The sequence below is a fragment of the Ostrea edulis genome, chromosome 6 (genome assembly GCF_947568905.1).
Source record: "Ostrea edulis chromosome 6, xbOstEdul1.1, whole genome shotgun sequence".
Lineage (NCBI taxonomy): Eukaryota > Metazoa > Mollusca > Bivalvia > Ostreida > Ostreidae > Ostrea > Ostrea edulis.
This window is the reverse complement of record NC_079169.1, coordinates 28,547,086-28,566,416: the sequence shown is the minus strand read 5'-3', so window position 1 is coordinate 28,566,416 and position 19,331 is coordinate 28,547,086. Positions and strand designations below refer to the sequence as shown.

Below are 19,331 nucleotides of genomic sequence, written 5' to 3'. Positions count from 1 at the left end.
TGAAAAGTGTGAAATATATTGGGTCGGCGCGATATCAGATCTAGTCTAAGATCACGGGTATCTTGCGCCGACCCAATATATTTTACACTTTCCGCAAGAAGCTAAGCACTTCTGTTGATTTCAAATACACGGATTAGCTGACCCCCATTGTTCTACTGAGGCGAAAACCCCTTCGAATTTGCATGGAATATACAAGTTATACACAGGTCATTGTTATAGTCATACATCATAGTACCGCTAACCCGACAAACATTTTTTAAAATTTTGAATAAGTTATTGAATGACGAAGTATGACCAAACTGCAGATTGAAATTTATAGAGCCCCGTACTAACATTACTTATATTTTTCAATGTATCAGAAGGGGTATGTTGCCGGTTAAGTTGTGTAACTGTCTCAATTTCCCCTTCCGATTTCAATTTCTTAAATCGTGCAGTGGGTAGGTCGCTACAAGCAACGAGGCTAAATCCTTAACTTTCAAGTTTTCAAAGTACACCCTCTCCGATTCTACGTGCTTGCAATCAATATTTAAGGGTGTCAAATGCAACTAGTTCATGAAAAAAAAAAAAACTAATATCAATATAAACAGAAATGACTTAACGATTATTGGATTTTATTCATATACGCTATCGATTATTAAAATCTTTAATTAAATCTTTAGATGCATTAGATAATGAAAGCAAGAGAGAGAGAGAGAGAGCATCGGTAAGCATTCATGAATGTATGCAGATACGGGAAGTTTAATACGTTCAGTATAAATCTTGAAAGTACAATTTCTTTCTGATTAATTATCCATCCCCTTTCATTCTGATATTTTTTCTAATTTCCCATTTTGTTTTCTTTACATGTTAAATTTTTCGGCTGGTCCGGGTTAGGACTAATGAATGAGCCCCCCCCACCCCCCCCTTCTAAAACGATGTTAGGTGCTTAGCTGTATATCTCCCTCTCAGTCAAAAATAAAATAAATACATGCTATATATACTGCAACATCATTGGATTTACTGGATAATTCTTCGATTTCACCTTCATAATACATGTTAATGCAAGCGGACTATCTAGGCTTTTTTTCCCATCTTCGCTAGCCGAGATTATTCGTCCACGAAGGCACAGTTGACTCAAAACCCATTGCTAGCGGAGATTAGATGAATTTTACCCCCTTATTATGTTATAACTGACCAAAACCTAGTACGTTTATTTTACAACTTTCATTCAGAAGACGCGCAAGTTATTGAGTTACTGAATAAACGAGAAAACGTCTGCATTTTTATTTCAATCGTTGTAAACTCTATACTTTGTGATGTTTAAGACTACATGTACTCAATTCAATTTATTGGATCTCATCACCATTATGCAATGGTATACAAAAATATAAAGACAAAAGGCTGTTATATATACACTTAGTAAATAATACATGCGTGTAATAAAGTATTTATCAAGTTAGAAGAAAAAAACTAAAAAAAAACAAAAAAAAACCGTGTTATTATTAATGTGAAGTATGGGCATTCTAGGTAGGAGAGCACATTTTATTTTATTATTTTCTAAATGAAAGTACGGAGTTTTCTAAAGATTTGTTTAAAAGTAAAGATATTTTTAATTTTTATTTGTTTAAGTGATGAAAATTTGATTCTTTGCTCACATTGCTTCACAGTTGAGTACATAATGAAATTCATATCCATTGTAAACATGTACATGTATATAGCTGACCTTAATCACATACATGTATTCCTAATTACTGTAACAATGAAAACTTTACGTAAAAATAAACCATTGCTTATGGTACACATTTCTTTGAACTGCTATTTATCAAATTGAAATTACTGGCATGTGATTGTCGTTGTTCATGACCCTTCTTTTATTTGGTGAAATTGTGCTGCACGTGCCGTGAAACAATGTACCGACGAGTGGTAGGAATAACACAGGTGTTTATTTCCAGGATGTCGAGAATTTGGGCGTTTCATAAAAAGATGTGAACGTCTGCAGGGAAGTCTACATACGGATATGTACCGAAAACACCAACGTATCATTAAACAACAATTACAAGAATTGAATGATTTATAGCTAATTTCTAAATAAGTAATGGAGTGGGGGCATGCATACTGGCCAAGCGAAAAGGTTTTTTGGGTGAATCACTTCGGAAATTATTTCTTTGTTTTATCACACGGAGGTACACGGTGGCATCGACGGAGGTACAGGTGGCATCCACGGAGATCCTCCGTGGACTTCAATGTCTAGCTCGCGCGGAAAAATAGGACTTCAAAGGTGCCGACAATTTTAAAGGTCCACCGTGTTTGGGGCAAATTTGTTCCACCACATTGCGTGGAACACGCATAAAACTCGTGTCGTGTACTGTATTGTCCCCTCAGTATCTTAATAATGTTTTGCTTAACGGACATCAAACTTGTTATACCAGTTTTCCTTTTAAAGAGAGTAGATGACCCAATATGAATTTGAGGTCACAAGGTCAAGGGTCAACCTACTGTGGACATAGGAAGATATTGTCTGCTCAATATCTTGAAAACCCTGTACTTGACAGACATCAAACATGGTACACTGGTTACCCCTCTGAAGTGGATGTCCCATATTGATTTTGAGGTCCATAGGTCAAGGGTGAAACTGGACATAATAAAATACTGTTTGCTTGATATCTTTAGAACCCTTTGCTTGACGTACATCAAATATGGTTCATGTATACTGGTTCTACCTAAGGAGTAGATGACCCCTTATGATTTTGATGTCAAGGGTCAAACTATTCTGGAAATTTTAAGCTGATCCTTTTCAATATTGCCATGCTGGGGGCATATTCGTTTCTAAATCATTCCTTGTTTTTGCTTTCATTTTTAGAGAAAATATCATTAAGAGCATACTGACAGTTCAGATCTATATTTAGAAGTATGAATTTGGAAAAGAAGAAGGAAATGTAATATTTTGTGAACTTGATGATGCTTGTTGTAAAACTGTCCTGTCTTTCAAGCTGCAATCTCAGGATTTATTATGTTCAGTCTGTCCTTCATGATGAACATCTTATCAGTGTCATTTCTTCACATATTTGTTTTACACGTGTATGTTTTGTTTTTATAGATGTGATTGTTTTGTAGTAGAGCAATAGAATTAATGACATGGATGATTATTTGATTGACCAGTAGAAAAAATTGTTAGACTGATGTTACTATTCAGTTCGACTGTACACTAGAAAACAAACCCCATTTCCTGCGGTACTCCATCATCTGTATTGCAAAAGTCAGCGGTTTGATTTTTGTATTTTCCAGTAGATCCTTTGTTTGGTGAAGAGGAGGAGGAGGAAGAAGATTTGTTTAACACATCTCAGAAGGTTTCCATTTACTTATTACTTTTTTTAGTCTGAAATTAGAATTCCCTCTTTCCTTCACTTCCATTAAAAACATAGTTGCTTTTAGCAATGTTGAAATCAGTGACTGTAAAAGATCAATTATAATTTCAACAATATGTATATCAATTAAAACTGCTTTCTTTCATGAGAGATTTATTATGAATTTTTTTTTCCATATGATCTACAAGTTTGTTTTCTAATCTTCTTGGATATGATTTTAAAAGTCTGTTTAAAAAATTGAACAGGTACTCCCTGAAGAAAAGGAGGAAACCAAACCCAGAAAACCAGTGGGAGGCGTGTCCATGTTTGGAGGAATGGATCCAATGGCTGCCCTCAAAAACAAAGGCAAGAAGGCAAATGAGGTCAAGGATGTGACCCCAACACCAAAAGAGGTCAGAGAAGCTGAAGATGAAAGTAGAGCAGAGCCTGCACCTATGGCTTCACCCAAACTTAACAGAAAACCCAAAGCAGGTGAGCTCTAATTTCAAACGGATAAAGCAAGCACAATTTATAAAACCATATTCAAAAGATTTTTTTAATTATTTAAAATGGCTATATTGAATAAAAAAAATATTGAATAAATGTTTCGTCAAAGGAAGTTTTAAAATTAGATTAATTTGCTCACTCAATGCAAAGAAAGTGTTGTTATTGTTATATATGACATTTACTTACTGTAATTCATGATTTTTATGCAGTATATGTGTAATATAAGATGATCTTTTTAAGTGGATGCATTATTTGGAGAAGATGGAGATGATGACATGTTCAAGGTATCCTCTAAAAAGAGCTTCAGCACAACTCATCCTTCAAAACCCTTCACCTCACCCAAACCTGTCATTCCTTCAAAACCCAAGGTAACTTCTGGCCAGCTACCACCAGCAACCATTCACGGAATTAATTCTACACACGCTTCATGTACAGTACATACAAAAACATACTGATATTGAGTATGACACTTATACATGTATACAAGACTGATCATTAGAAAATTAATGAGTAAAATCTTTCTAAAGTTCACATTTATATCAAGTGATATGTCAATTAAGACCTTGAGTAGACTATATGTAAATGTTTATATGTACATGTCTGTTGTCGTGTAACAGAATAATATATTAATGTAGAAACTATTTGACAATGCTGTGGTGTCTTTTTGGATTTCAATAAAATTAATCATCCTGTGCACATATTTGATTATTTTACCTTTAACCTCAAGACAATGATTATGATGCACAGATTTTTAATTGCAGTCAGTATGCCTTACTTTCAGAACATTCACAAGTCATAAATTACCTCCTTCCCTTTGAAGATGTTTGTAACTCAAAAAATCCTGAATTTTTCCCTCCAGAATTCCAAACCTGAGACTTCCAAGAAATCTGATTTATTTGGATCCCCCAACTCAGATGAAGATGACCTATTTTCGTCAGCCTCCAAGCCTTCCAAAAGAGAACCCCCGATTTCATCAGTGAGCTCCTCCCCTCGTAAGCCAGTAGAACCCCCGATTTCATCAGTGAGCTCCTCCCCTCGTAAGCCAGTAGGTGGAGTTTCCATGTTTGGCGGGGCGGATCCATTCGGAGTGGCAAAAAAATCAGAACTATCACCAGGTTAGTAGTAGTGCCTACTCATATCTAAAATACATTATTATTGTCTCCCCTCTTCTAGGAGAGACATATCATTTTTATACCCTTGCAAACTAAATGAGGGGGGGGGGGGGGGGGGGGGGGGGTGTTTCAGCCTGACTGTAGACATGATTTTGTCTGTGCATGTTCTAAGAAACTAGGACATAGATTTTTCTGAAAATTTGAACACTCATTACTCACCAAATGAAGAAGTGCACCTGGTATTTTCATATTGATTGGACAATTTTCCTTCAATTTACAGGCTTATTTTACTTATGGACTTTGTCATTTTTTAAACTAAAACGAGTATATCTTAATTAAAAATTCATGAAGAGATTTGATATATATGTTGTAAATACATTGTTCCTAGACTGAAGTTATGAATTTCTTATTTTAAATTAGAATATTTAAGGTGTTAGAAAGTTAATGCTAATTTCCATATTGTTTAAAAAAAAAAAGGGGGGTGGTCTCTTTGTCTGGAGAATATTTCAAAAACAAATTGAAAGGTTAGAATTAGACCTTTTACGTACATTTCTATTAAAGTGAAATAATATTTATGTACCTTACATTTGTATGAATATTTCCATTTTCTGGGGTGTTTTGGGGGGGGGGGGGGGGGGATGTATTCATACTCTAGCAATTTTAAAACCATGTACCAAATTAAGAGAAATGATAATTTACAATTAAATTCTCTGAAAATCTTTTTTATTAATATAGTGTTTATATTGAGCATTAATGGAAATATTTTAATATTTGATTGATTCATTGATTTTTTTAAAGCAACATTTTCAGTGCTAAAAAAATTTATATACTAGATGATCAATTTGATTGGACAACTTCTGGTTTGATCTGAGGAAGTATTTTTTCTTATCCATTGTAAAGTGTGCCCTGCCGGGGGGGGGGGGGGGGGTTGGGGGGGGGGGGTTGGGGGGGGGGGGGGGGTTGTTAGTCCCAAAAGGACAGTTTTAGTTGTACTGTCTGTTAGTCTATCTGTCACAAAATCTTGAGAGTGCTTCTCCTCCTGTATGGCTTGTTGGATAGACTTGAAACCTTGTACAATGCCTTATTACCATTTGTAGATGTGCTTATTGTCGGGATGTGAAGAGCCAATTATTTTCCTAAAAGTTATAGTGGATTTAAGAGGTGTGGAGAATGTAAACTTGCTTGTGAACACTTCTTTTATAGGCTTATCTGAAAGACTTGAAACTTTGTACAATACTTCATTGCAATTTGCAGATGTGCATATTGTTGGGACAGGAGGATGCAATTGTTACCCTTAATGTTATTATAGTGGATCAAAGAGAGGTAGAGGGTGTAAAATAGCTTGTGAACACTTCTCCTTTATGGCTTATCGAATAGCCTTGAAATGTTGTACATAACTTCATTATCATTTAATGATGTTCACATTGTTCTGATCCAAGGTTCTATAATTTACAGTGGATCAAAGAGCTTTTTTCATGTACAAGGATATGTTCACTTTCCTACTGGTACTTCAGCATAACAGTCATTAGTTTTGTATCATATACAACAATGACAGTGGTCACATATATATCGAATCTTGTCTCCATCTTTTTCCTCAATGCACGAAGTGCAGTTTATATTGTCTATGCACCTGCTCATGCTTTCTTCTTCATCCTATGCAGTACATTAAGGGGAAGGAGATAATTTGAAGCACTATCAATTTTGGAAGCTGGGAAGACATTTGTTTTTAACAAGACAAATTATATTGAAGTAGAGATAAGTTAGAATGAATAGTATTGTAATATTGATTGTAGAGAAGAAAACTGCAGTACTATGAATGAACCATATTTCTTTGTAATGATGAGTGTTTATAGCAAGTCTTCATCTGTCTGCATCAAGAAAAAACATGCACACACTATATTTTATTGATTTTATCCTATTATAATAATAATGGAAATGCAACAGTTTAGTACCTATGAAAAAGTGTTACCCATTGAGTGAAAAATGTTAGTAGTCCTGCTGTTGGAGAAATGTGTACATTGTGTGTATGTGTCAGAGGTTTTGGAGAAATGTGTACATTGTGTGTATGAGTTGGGTTTTGGAGAAATGTGTACATTGTGTGTATGTGTCAGGTTTTGGAGAAATGTGTACATTGTGTGTATGTGTCAGGTTTTGGAGAAATGTGTACATTGTGTGTATGTGTCAGGTTTTGGAGAAATGTGTACATTGTGTGTATGAGTTGGGTTTTGGAGAAATGTGTACATTGTGTGTATGAGTCGGGTTTTGGAGAAATGTGTACATTGTGTGTATGTGTCAGGTTTTGGAGAAATGTGTACATTGTGTGTATGAGTTGGGTTTTGGAGAAATGTGTACATTGTGGGTATGAGTCGGGTTTTGGAGAAATGTGTACATTGTGTGTATGTGTCAGGTTTTGGAGAAATGTGTACATTGTGTGTATGAGTCGGGTTTTGGAGAAATGTGTACATTGTGTGTATGTGTCAGGTTTTGGAGAAATGTGTACATTGTGTGTATGTGTCAGGTTTTGGAGAAATGTGTACATTGTGTGTATGAGTCGGGTTTTGGAGAAATGTGTACATTGTGTGTATGTGTCAGGTTTTGGAGAAATGTGTACATTGTGTGTATGAGTTGGGTTTTGGAGAAATGTGTACGTTGTGTGTATGTGTCAGGTTTTGGAGAAATGTGTACGTTGTGTGTATGTGTCAGGTTTTGGAGAAATGTGTACGTTGTGTGTATGTGTCAGGTTTTGGAGAAATGTGTACATTGTGTGTATGAGTCGGGTTTTGGAGAAATGTGTACATTGTGTGTATGAGTTGGGTTTTGGAGAAATGTGTACGTTGTGTGTATGTGTCAGGTTTTGGAGAAATGTGTACGTTGTGTGTATGTGTCAGGTTTTGGAGAAATGTGTACATTGTGTGTATGAGTTGGGTTTTGGAGAAATGTGTACGTTGTGTGTATGTGTCAGGTTTTGGAGAAATGTGTACATTGTGTGTATGAGTCGGGTTTTGGAATGGTTACACTTCTGTGTTCATTATTGGTCTTTATGAAAACCCTGCCGTGTACATAAGTATTAGCTGTGTGTTGTTGGAGGGGATGGGGGTGCAGGAATATTTGGGTATACTATCTTGAAATTACATATGTGTCATGTTGGAGGGGAGGGAGTGCAGGTGCAGGATTATTTTGGGCATACTATCTTGAAACTGGCCCCTATATGGCTGCAGCATTACTGTATTCAAGGAATTCAAATGGAATGAAATTGTTTTGCATTTTCAGTGCAAAAATATCATGGAACAGAATTATCTCTGTATATAATACCACACTCCTCTCTAATTTAACTGCCAGAAATGTCATTCATACACATCAAATGTTTCAATAAAATACATACATACTTGTATAAAGTTATAAATGTATGCACATTCAGTGTAAATAAAAGGGCACTTGTTTTATTATTCAGATTCTGCTTCAACAGGAGGAGATGGAGATGTGAGTACCTGAAATCTAACAATTCTTACAGTTTTACAAGTTGTTATTTGTGCTTTTAATATGCATTGCATTTTGAAATGAAAGTAGATATAGTGCGATTTCATGCAAATTTTAACTTATTAACAAATTAGAAAATAAAGCACCGTATGCAAGCCTTTGAGCAATTTCACTCAGCATCCATTTACAATATTGTTTGGTACTGTGATATATTTTATTACTTATTTTGAAATAATTGTTGTGCTGTGTTTATTTTGCATATTTCTAGTTTAAATTCTGGTTCAACTCTTAACACCTTTAGTTTGCATTATTAGCGTAGTAGACATTCATATTATTTTCTGCATGCCTTTAACCGCTTGATTTGCAAATTTGTTGTGTTCTTTAGAAGAAACCTGAACCCACTTCCCCTGTTCCTGTTGGAAAAATGCCCGGTAAAATTGGCAAGCTGCAGGTAAACCTGAGCTAGTTGTATATCAGAGACTGTGTATACATCTTATTTTGTATATGCACTGTACAAGTTTATGAAATGTTTAGATTATACACTGTATGTATTGACTAAAACGATTACTCGTAATTCAGAGGCAAGATAATTTACATACATGTACTACTTTAAATTTACTTTTGGCCAGTTTCATGTCTATAACTACATGTAGATACTAGCGCAATTTTAAATCCCTGTATTTTCATGTCCTATATAAATTTTAAAGTTGTATTCCCTGCAGTTTTGATTTTCATCTCCTATATCGACCTACAATCAACTGTAGTGAAAACAAATTTGTATACAGTACATTGTATGTACATAAAATGATACATACTTTTGGATATCAAAATTGAGTAAGTCAGAGAGGTCAATAAGATGGCAAAATTAAGATGCTGGAGTTATTTAAACACCAAAATGCAAAAGCAAGTTATGTAAAAAATTTCTGCAATCATTGCTACCTTCATCACCCAATGAAACAACAAAGAAAGACATTTTATTGTCTATATTTATATTTTTATGTATTGTTTTAAAATATAAACTAGATTAAAGTACTAAAATATCATATGATTGACCCATTTGTTACTTTAAAGCAACCAAAGCACATTTGACCTTGATGACACTCCATATTTAGTAATGATTACACTGACAGGTGGTACTAAAAGGTAGATATTTAGTTGTAAGAAACAATGATATTTGAATCATTTTAACGACACACATTTGTTTAAACAGATGAACCTTGGAATAAATCCTGCGGCCTTGTTACCTGGAGCAGCACCACCCGTTAAGGAGCCGGAGGTGGTGGCAGTAGGATTTGATACTCCTGCTCAAGTTAACACCCTCCAGAGTGCCAACAAAGTAAGTGTGTCACCCCCATTAACAGCACTGGATGTACCCAATGAGTTTGAATTTCGATTGCCATTTGACAGACCTCATGACTTGTAATGGAGTGAATTTTAGAAAGTATTGTTTAGTCCAGTAGAAGGAATTAAATATGTTTGTTTTCCTCACAGAATCGTGCCAAAATTCAGGCCAAGAGACGACCTCCAAGTCGCAAAGGTCGATCAGGAGGAGGATTGTCAGCTGTCACTCCTGAGGAAGACTCCTCCCCTTCAACAGCACCGCCCCCTACAGAGAAGACACCTGCAGTTGAAAGTCGGGTACCTCAGCCCACATCTGATTTATTTGGCAATGATGATTTACTTGGGGAGGTTGACACAGGGAATGATTTCATGGGTCCCCCTCCTGTGCCTGATAACTATGAGGAGGAGACTGAAAATTTATTTTCATCAAGTAGGAAAAAGAACAACATAATGTCAGATGATGACTTGTTTAATCCTGTGATTTCCTCAACTTCCAAACCAGAACGTGTGCTGAATTCAGCGAGTGATGATGAGGACATTTTTGGTTCCAGTTCTGTTAAAAATTCCTCGAAATTTGTCAGCAAAAAGAAGGCAGACAGCAAAAATGTTGGTGCAATAGTGAATGGAGGTGATGACGTGTTGTCAGACAAATCCCAGACTTCCAAAGTAGTTATAGAAGAAGAGGAGGACTTGTTCGCTGTGAAACCCAAGTCAAAGAAACAGACTGATTTTGAGAAGTTACTGGATGACAAACCCGAGGCAGCTAAAGCTGAACCTTCCATAGCAGTTGATGGCGATTTATTTACTGATTCATCCATGAACAAGAAAGCAGGTGAGTATATGTCCCAGATGGTTCATTATTCGAGTTTTCTACAAGATTTCCTATCTCCAAATGCTTACAGCGAGCACCAGAAGTGGAGGCACTCTTTTGTAAGGTGGTTGTGTGTTGCAGGATGTGACTGTGTTTTATTTGAATCGTACATGTATTATATAAATGTCATGTAGAAATGAAGCTGGATGAAAGTAACCTGGGTAAATTTACGACTGTTTTATAGCAAGCAATCCCAGTAAGACCGCGGCAGGAGATGAGGATATTTTTGCTGATTCTTCAGTGAACAAGAGCTCCTCATCAGCAACAAAAGCAGACGAAAAGAAGAAAGACGAGGTAAGAGCTAAATAGTAAACAAAGTCTGCTTTAAGTTTTATTCCGTGATAATTCCAGTGTCTTCATTTTTTACCGTCATGATTTTTTTTTTAAATGCATGTATGATCTTGTTGAGTATCAGAGTAGAAGTGTTCCTATTATTATTGTCTGCTGTATGTTGATTTGTTGAGTGAAGTCAAACATCCCTTCAAGAATTTTTCACTCAAGTAGAGAGACACCTGCTTTGGGTGAAGTGCCAGAAATGTACTCCTGTATGGGAGCTCAGGTTCATTTACATGTAGCAGTGAAGATTCTTGACTATGCCAATGACAACCTTGACACAGGACTTAAGGTCTCATTTGAAAGACCTGTAATGTTCAATTCTAGTGCCAAATGTGTGACGAAGGAACACTTAGTACCTATTTCTATGAAGGTCAGCCTGGAATTGAACCTGTACACAAATGTCCACTATATGTAGACCAGGGAAATTTCTCAGTGTGAAAATGATTGAGGCTTTTGAATTCATTTGCTGCAAGGCCCATGTTTTACATAAGGTTCTCTAGCATTGTGTTTTTGTGTGAAACCCACCCATTACATTTTCTTGTTTTTATAGGATGATGATTTATTTGGTAAACCATCTCAAAAAAGCAAAAAACCTAGCAAAGTGAAGCCCAAGACCAAAGATGAGGATTTGTTTAAAGATGAAACTGACATATTCGCTGATGTCCCAGCAGCTAAACCACGGGAGAAAAAGAAGAAGAAAACTACGGAAAAAAAGAGCCTATTTAAGGATGATAATGGTTAGTGTCATTTTTAAAACAAATTGCAATGTATTTGCATTTCTACTGGTAGTTATTGATAGTACAGAAAGAATAAACTTACACACAAGGACATTTCTCCCTTTTGTGGAATGTTTCACTTCATCTGATAAGTTACAAATTATTGAAAATTATATCTTTTTAATGTAGTGGGATTCTCTGCTTTATTACCCATCTTTAATCTGAAAGTTGATTAAATTTAGAATCACGGATTTGATCCGACATTTAGATTGAATCTGTCCTATTATTACTGTTTTTGTAGATGATATTTTTGCTACCACGCCTAGCAAACCAAAGGTGAAGAAGGAGAAGAAGGCAGAGGTACCCAAAAAGGCTACTACAGATGTCACGGATATATTTGATGACCCATTAAGTTGACATCCTGTAGACTAATACACACAAAATGCTTTTACAATATGTCATTTAAATTATGAACGGTGCTACCTGTAATCATCTTGGGCAGTATTGCTATCATTTGTTGTATATGTATACATTTTATGTTACAAAGTAAACTGTTGAGGCAGTCTTGTTGAAATATGAAGATGATATGGTTGTTGACTTTTATAGGTGTTGTACAACTAAAGGTTAAGTTTTCAAAATATATTCATTAAAATTGCTGTATTTTAAATCTATTCATATCAATTTGTTATGCATTTATTGAGAACCCATTCGTTATACATTTAGTAAGAATAATGGTTTAGATGAAACGTGTTGGAAAAGTCACAAACAAAATCTACCTATAAAATGTCATTCAGATGCAGTTGTAAATTGTTTAAAGACTGAAGCCCGACACCACCACCAGGTTTCTAGATGGCTATGTCAATACCATTTGAGCTTTATAAATGAACCATCACACAGTTGTCTTTGGATGGCCCTTGTATTTTGATGACCCCCTTGTCTCTGGATGACCCCTTGTCTCTGGATGACCCCTAGTCTTTGAATGACCCCTTTGGTTTGGAGGTGAAGGATCAAGATTCCTGAAAAACAGTCAAGATTTTATTTTCAAACTGTTGTTCAGCATAGTGTCCTCTACACCAATAAGATGATCATGGTTTTTCAGGTCAAGAGTGATGGGGAAAGGCCAACAATGACATAGTTTTTAATAGATCAAACTTTGTAGGTGTAAGTCACAGTTTCAATTCTAGTAAGCACATGGCCAATGTTTAATTGAATTTCAGTAAGGAAACTTTGCCTTGAGTATGAGCTAAACTTTCTCATTAGATATTCTTCACTGTATAAGTAAATGTGCTAAGTAAGTTTCTCATACGCAGTTTCATCACCCGAATTTGTGTGACACACAAACTAAGTAAGTGATAAGTATTAAATACATGAAATTCTTATTTTATCAGTTATTTCGTTGCTTGTACATATCATATCCAGGGTATTACCTACAAGTATGACATTGTTTTTATGTTTCCACTTTAGGGAAACATTTTTTTTATAGTGTTTTGTATTTCCAACATTTACATATTTAAAGAGAATCTGCTTTTAATACATTTTATCGTATTGCTCACTGACTATAGGTCCACTTTGTCCACTTAGGCATTCAAAGTTCCACTAAATTCACCTTCTACAGAGAAGAGTTCTTATGGAATTGAAGATATCTCTAATTTGATAGTTGTTCTCTCGAAAAGAATTATTGCGCACATCAATTGAATAAATGGTACATGTATTCTTAATTCAATGGTAAAGGACAATAATTTAATCATTGCACGCATTAATTGAATGATTACTATCTTCAATCGAATCAATTCGTTTGTGAGATGTTTGAAGAGAGCAACAATCTAGCAGAAAAAATAATTCTATCACCAATTGATGGGTAGAGTAATTCAGAATTGAAGACATTGTTAATTATTTGAAGAGATCTTTAATTGAATTGGTTGCACCAGCAAATGCATATCTTTAATTTTACGCATCAAGTGAATTGATGTCTTGAAATAATTGATCATATCTTCACTTTATTGCACCATTATAAACTTCACACCGGTATACTAACGCGCTTCATGAAGAAGACTGGCGTGAAGCGTAGCGGTTCATACCTTCATGTATTTTCAAAAATTAAAATCTTTTCCGTATTTCAAAGAAAATGGGTATTCAGAGAGAGAGAGGGGGGGGGGGGGGTGTGACATTCTGAGATCAGCAATTTAAATAGATTTTCATTGATGGTTTTAAAACTCGACGATGGGAGAATGACCCGATAAGAAAAATGTAGCTAGTCCGCAACCTGTATCTATGCAAGTCTCTGCCCAGTTTGGGTCATCCCGTAGTGGGGAAGGTATTCACAAACAGCCAGAATGTCCAAGTCTCGATTATCAAAAAACTACCGAATTTGTTCTTTTTTTTAGTGTCTCCCAAGAGACAAGGAGGATTTGATGGATCTCCATTTGATGTGATGTATGAAATTTACACCGATAAGATTATCTTTTGAAAAATCTTAGAATAATATCAAAATCTTTCAATAAGCTTGATGAATAATAGTATACTCCAATTTCTCCTGTACTGAATTTTAACTAAAGTTTTTATTTATTCAATTTTAAAGTAATTTCATTTATTTGTACAAAAAAATCATACAGTAAATGTTGAATGCAGTAAAACTCGAAACATCTAATCAACGCGAAATTATTCCAACGCTAATTAAAAAGAGTAGACCTGTGATCTAGTCTAATGATGAATATGAGATGTATTCTTCTTAGAGAAATGGACAGAATGTGGGCATTGTCCACGTCTTGACGGAGAATAGGGTCGAATGAAGAGTGTATCCACTGATCTATCACCTTCATGGATTGTTAAAATGCTTGATACGAATTAGAATCGGAAATATTTTATTAAAGTGTCACACAGCAATACAATACTAAATTACAATTCATATATATTATATTAAACAATTTCCCAATATTAAAAGCATTGGTATCCAGCCATATTGACTTATGGGACACTATCATTGAAATACAGATCATAATACTACTGTCATATAAAAAAGCCCATCCACTACGTCATATACATATAATAATAAAGAGATAAACTACGTGGAATGTTCACATTGTTTCCGACGATACAGTGACGTTTGAGAGAGAGAGAGATATGAAAAAAGTAAATTTCTACATGTATACGTCCCTCCTCTTTTTAAACGCCCGTCGAAGACGGGATGTATTATGGTATGGTGTCGTCCGTCTCTCTGTCCGGACCTTGTGAGCAGAATACAGACCGAACCGTAAGCTCCAGGATATTACGACTTGGTATATTTGATCACGATGATGAGAGGAAAATTCCTATTGTTTTTCAAGGTCAAAGGTCAAGGTCATATTATTACTAAGTAGGAAAACCTTGTAGGTAGGATACAAACCCAACCTTAAGTTCCAGGATATTGCAACTTGGTATATAAATATCGATCACCATGATGAGAGGAAGATGCTTATTGTTTTTCAAGGTCAAAGATCAAGGTCACTTTATCACGTAGTAGGAAAACCTTGTAGGCAGTATACAAATCGAACTGTTGGGGTTAGGACCGTCAAATCATGTACACATACACTTTATGCCAAGTGGAGGATGCCTATTGTTTCTCAAGGTCAAGGTCGTAGTAGCAGGATGCAGACCAATTCGTTGGGGCAAGGCCCATTAAACTGGATACACTTATATCTTATGCCAAGTGAAAATATTAAATAGATAGTACATGATTTGTCTTATTTTTTCGATGCAAAGAAAGTATGTCACACCCTGATGATTTCTGATACTACTTGAAGGCAAGTTCTACAAATCATGATGTAAGAAAAACGCCTTATATTAACTTTTCACGGGCGTGTTATGTACCGTTGGCGGTACTCTTGTTTCATGAGAAAGAGAGTACGGTAATTGATAATTGGATTATAAGATTATCGTTCGTCTCTCAGTACCTCTCAGTCTCTCTCCTTACCTTCATCCTCGATAATTATAGAGAGTCTCTCTCCTTAACCTCATCCTCAATAATTATAGAGGGTCTCTCTCCTTAACCTCATCCTCAATATATATAGAGGTTAACTCTCCTTACCCTCCTCCTCAATAATTAAAAAGGGTCTCTTTCCTTACCCTCATCCTCAATAATTATAGAGAGTCTCTCTTCTTACCTTCATCCTCAATAATAATAGAGGGTCTCTCTCTTTGCCTTCATCCTCAATAATTATAGAGGTTCACTCTCCTTACATTCATCCTCAATAATTATAGAGGTTCACTCTCCTTACCCTCATTCTCAATAACTATAGAGAGTCTCTCTCTTTAACCTTATCCTCAATATATATATATATATATATGTGTGTGTGTGTGTGTGTGTGTGTGTGTGTGTGTGTGTGTGTGTGTGTGTGTATGTGTGTGTGTGTGTATGTATAGGGTCAATCTCCTTACCCTCATCCTCGATAATTATAGAGGGTCTCTCTCCTTACCCTCATTCTCAATAATTATAGAGGTTCACTCTCCTTACTCCCATTCTTAATAATTATAGAAGGTCTATGGAGCGCCAAATTAACATAAACGCAAATAATTAAAGATATCTTCAATTATTTGAAGATATCTTCAATTATTTGAAGATATCATCAATTCAATTATTGCTCTCTTTAATTGAATTAATGTGCGCATTAAATCAATTATTGCTCTCATCAAATGAATTAATGCGCGCTTCAATTCAATTATTGCTCTCATCAATTGAATTAATGAGAGCAATAATTGATTTAATGCGCGCATTAATTCAATTATTGCTCTCTTTAATTCGATTGATGCGCGCATTAATTCAATTAATGAGAGCAATAATAGATTTGATGCGCGCATTAATTCAATTATTGCTCTCTTCAATTCATTTGATGAGAGCATCAATTTAGTAGAAATATTGCTCGCAGTAATTAATTTAGAGTTCGGTTTAAATAATTTGATGATCTCTTTAATTCAATTGAAGATATCTTTAAATCATTTACAATGCTTTTGTATAAGGAATTAATGCGCGCATCAATTCTTTTAAAGAGAGCAACAATTCAATTAAAGATATCATTAATTCAATTGTGGATATGTTGAATTGAAGATATCTTTAATTATATAGTTGCTCTCTCTAAAAGAATTATTGCTCTCTTCAAATGAATTAAAGATATCATTAATTCAATTGCAGAGAGCAATAATTGAATTAATGCGCGCATTAAATCCATTATTGCTCTCATCAAATGAATTAATGCGCACATCAGTTCAATTATTGCTCTCATCAATTGATTTAATGCGCGCATTATATCAATTATTGCTCTCTTCAATTGAATTGTAGCGCGCATCAATTCAATTGTTGATATCATTTATTCATTTGAAGAGATCATTAATTCAATTGAAGCGCGCATCAATTCAGTTGAAGAATTAATGCTATCATCAATTCAATTAATGCGCGCAATAATTCAGAATTGAAGATATCATTAATTATTTGAAGAGATCTTTAATTCAATTTTTGCGCGCATCAAATGAATTGATGATATCTTCAAATAATTGAAGATATCTTCAATTATTTGAGTTTATGTTAATTCGCGCTCCATAAAGGTCTCTCTCCTTAATCTCATCCTCAATAATTAAGGAGAGTCTCTCTCCTTAATCTCATCCTCAATAATTATAGAGAGTCACTCTCCTTACCCTCATTCTCAATAATTATAGAGAGTCTCTCTCCTTACCATCATCCTCAATAATTTTAGAGAGTGTCTCTCCTTACCCTCATCCTTAATAATTATAGAGGTTCACTCTCCTTACCCTCATTCTCAATAATTATAGAGAGTCTCTCTCCTTACCCTCATTCTCAATAATTATAGAGGGTCTCTCTCCTTACCCTCATCCTCAATAATTATAAAGAGTCACTCTCCTTACCCTCATTCTCAATAATTATAGAGGGTCACTCTCCTTACCCTCATTCTCAATAATTATAGAGAGTCACTCTCCTTACCCTCATCCTCAATAATTTCAGTGATTTTGAAATGGAAATCACATTTATACGTACTATACTACCTTTAGAAATAAGGGAAAATGCGTTGGATTTTGTTAATATACTGAGCTATGTTCAAAACAAGACGTGCTAAACTTGTAAAAGGAATATAAAAATAAATGTTGCTGTATACAGATCAAGATGTGCTAAGTAAAAGAAATATAAGAATAAATGTTGCTGTATTAAGAAAAGGTAGTAAATTAAAAATGAATTATTGCTGGAATTGTTACAATGCCTTGGTTGAAAACATAAATTATTTTGGTGTTAATTTGAATTCTTATGATATATTTCATAAAACACGAAGTGTCTTAGCATTAAGAATGTAAAAATAGTTGTTTTAAACAAATTATTTTGCTTGTTGACCATAATGAAATGGTTACATTTAAATGAAAGCACAAAGTCATCTTTGTTTGATATACATAGGCACTGGGATGACACCCTGTGAATGAAGTACAGAATATTAATTCATATTTTCATAAAGTGGTTATATATGAATTGTAAGAAGAGTACTTTTTTCAATGATGGAAAACTCCAAATTAGCACATCTTGAATAATGAATCTTGAAACTAAAGCAGACGAATAATTCTGTTTTGAAAGTATGATTATCTATGATATGTAAGTACTAAGAAATGCATGTTGGACGGGTGACGTGTTAATTGCATAAAAGAAAAACAAAGTTGATGCATGTGTAATATTTGGGATTTGGATGTGTATGGGATTGTAATTATAACGTAACTGAACAAGAATTTTGTTACACGTGGAATATTGACTTCATGATGTGTTTATGTCAGAAGTTTTCTTTTTGACGTCGCCAAAAGTGCACTGTGTAAATATAGATGTATTCAATTATATAAACGAAATCAAATATTTATGCACAATATAAAAGTACATGTAAATATCGTTTTTCCTCTCATAAATTAATGTTAAGCAAGTTAGAAATCATTTTTAAAAGATTTAAAAAACGAAAGAAATCGTTAATTATGTTCACGGGTAGAAATTATTATCATTTTAATTTGGTTTGTTCATATTCATACCATGTTAATTCATATTTACTGAATTGTGCAATCCTCCTGTGGTAAGTACTGTTACCCTTTGAGCTATGTGGTTCCTGACGGTTCTTGGTGAGAAACAATACAAAGTTTACGGTTTCTCCAGAATTTTAGAACATGTTATATATCTATATGTCCTCAAACAGAAGAGTTTGTCTCGAGGTCCAACAATGTATGTGTTGCCCTCATTCCCCAGCTGTAGAAATCAGCCCGTAAAGTTAAACTTGGCCGCCACAAGTTTGAAGGTTTTTTTATATAAAGTAAAATGAATGATTCAGGCATGTAGATTGCTTCCGCATATTGACCTTGGGAAGAGTGAAAATGTAAAATTGCACGTACTGAGAAAGCATGCTAATGATATACGTAATTCTTCAAGGGCGTAGGAGAAAGAGGGGGGGGGGGGGTAGCCAGGACACATGTTCCCCACTTTTCAAAGGGGGATACAACCGTGATTGTCCCCCTCCACCCAATTTTCGAATACTATAAGTAATGTATTTCTAATTAGAATTAAACTAGTAAATTTAACGGTCAATTTTGTTATTATCATATTTGCTTCTCTTTTGATATTTTTCCTTCTTTTTATTTACTACGA

The 19,331-nt window shown here is 34.8% G+C and overlaps 1 protein-coding gene and 1 long non-coding RNA gene across 7 annotated transcripts in view; one reads left to right on the top strand and one right to left on the bottom strand.

Moving 5' to 3' along the window:
• The window catches only part of LOC125647532 (WASH complex subunit 2-like), a 46,523-nt gene extending 34,169 nt beyond the window's left edge, over positions 1–12,354 (top strand). For 4 of the 6 annotated variants that reach the window (XM_056142304.1, XM_056142308.1, XM_048874241.2 and 1 more), the window contains 11 exons: positions 3,265–3,326; positions 3,590–3,815; positions 4,071–4,198; positions 4,690–4,945; positions 8,394–8,422; positions 8,805–8,870; positions 9,630–9,755; positions 9,911–10,592; positions 10,816–10,925; positions 11,518–11,704; positions 11,985–12,354. In XM_056142304.1, the coding sequence (XP_055998279.1) occupies positions 3,265–3,326; positions 3,590–3,815; positions 4,071–4,198; positions 4,690–4,945; positions 8,394–8,422; positions 8,805–8,870; positions 9,630–9,755; positions 9,911–10,592; positions 10,816–10,925; positions 11,518–11,704; positions 11,985–12,100 (1,988 nt within the window). In that variant the 3' untranslated portion in view covers positions 12,101–12,354. The remainder of the gene's footprint in view (positions 1–3,264; positions 3,327–3,589; positions 3,816–4,070; positions 4,199–4,689; positions 4,946–8,393; positions 8,423–8,804; positions 8,871–9,629; positions 9,756–9,910; positions 10,593–10,815; positions 10,926–11,517; positions 11,705–11,984) is intronic. The other 2 variants (XM_056142307.1, XM_056142306.1) reach the window with 2 other exon arrangements.
• Positions 12,312–18,968, bottom strand: LOC130047400 (uncharacterized). Its single transcript, XR_008796298.1, has 2 exons — positions 18,725–18,968; positions 12,312–12,699 (listed from the first exon to the last, which is right to left on the bottom strand). It is a non-coding gene; the product is annotated as an uncharacterized LOC130047400 (long non-coding RNA).
• Positions 18,969–19,331: the final 363 nt, after the last annotated feature.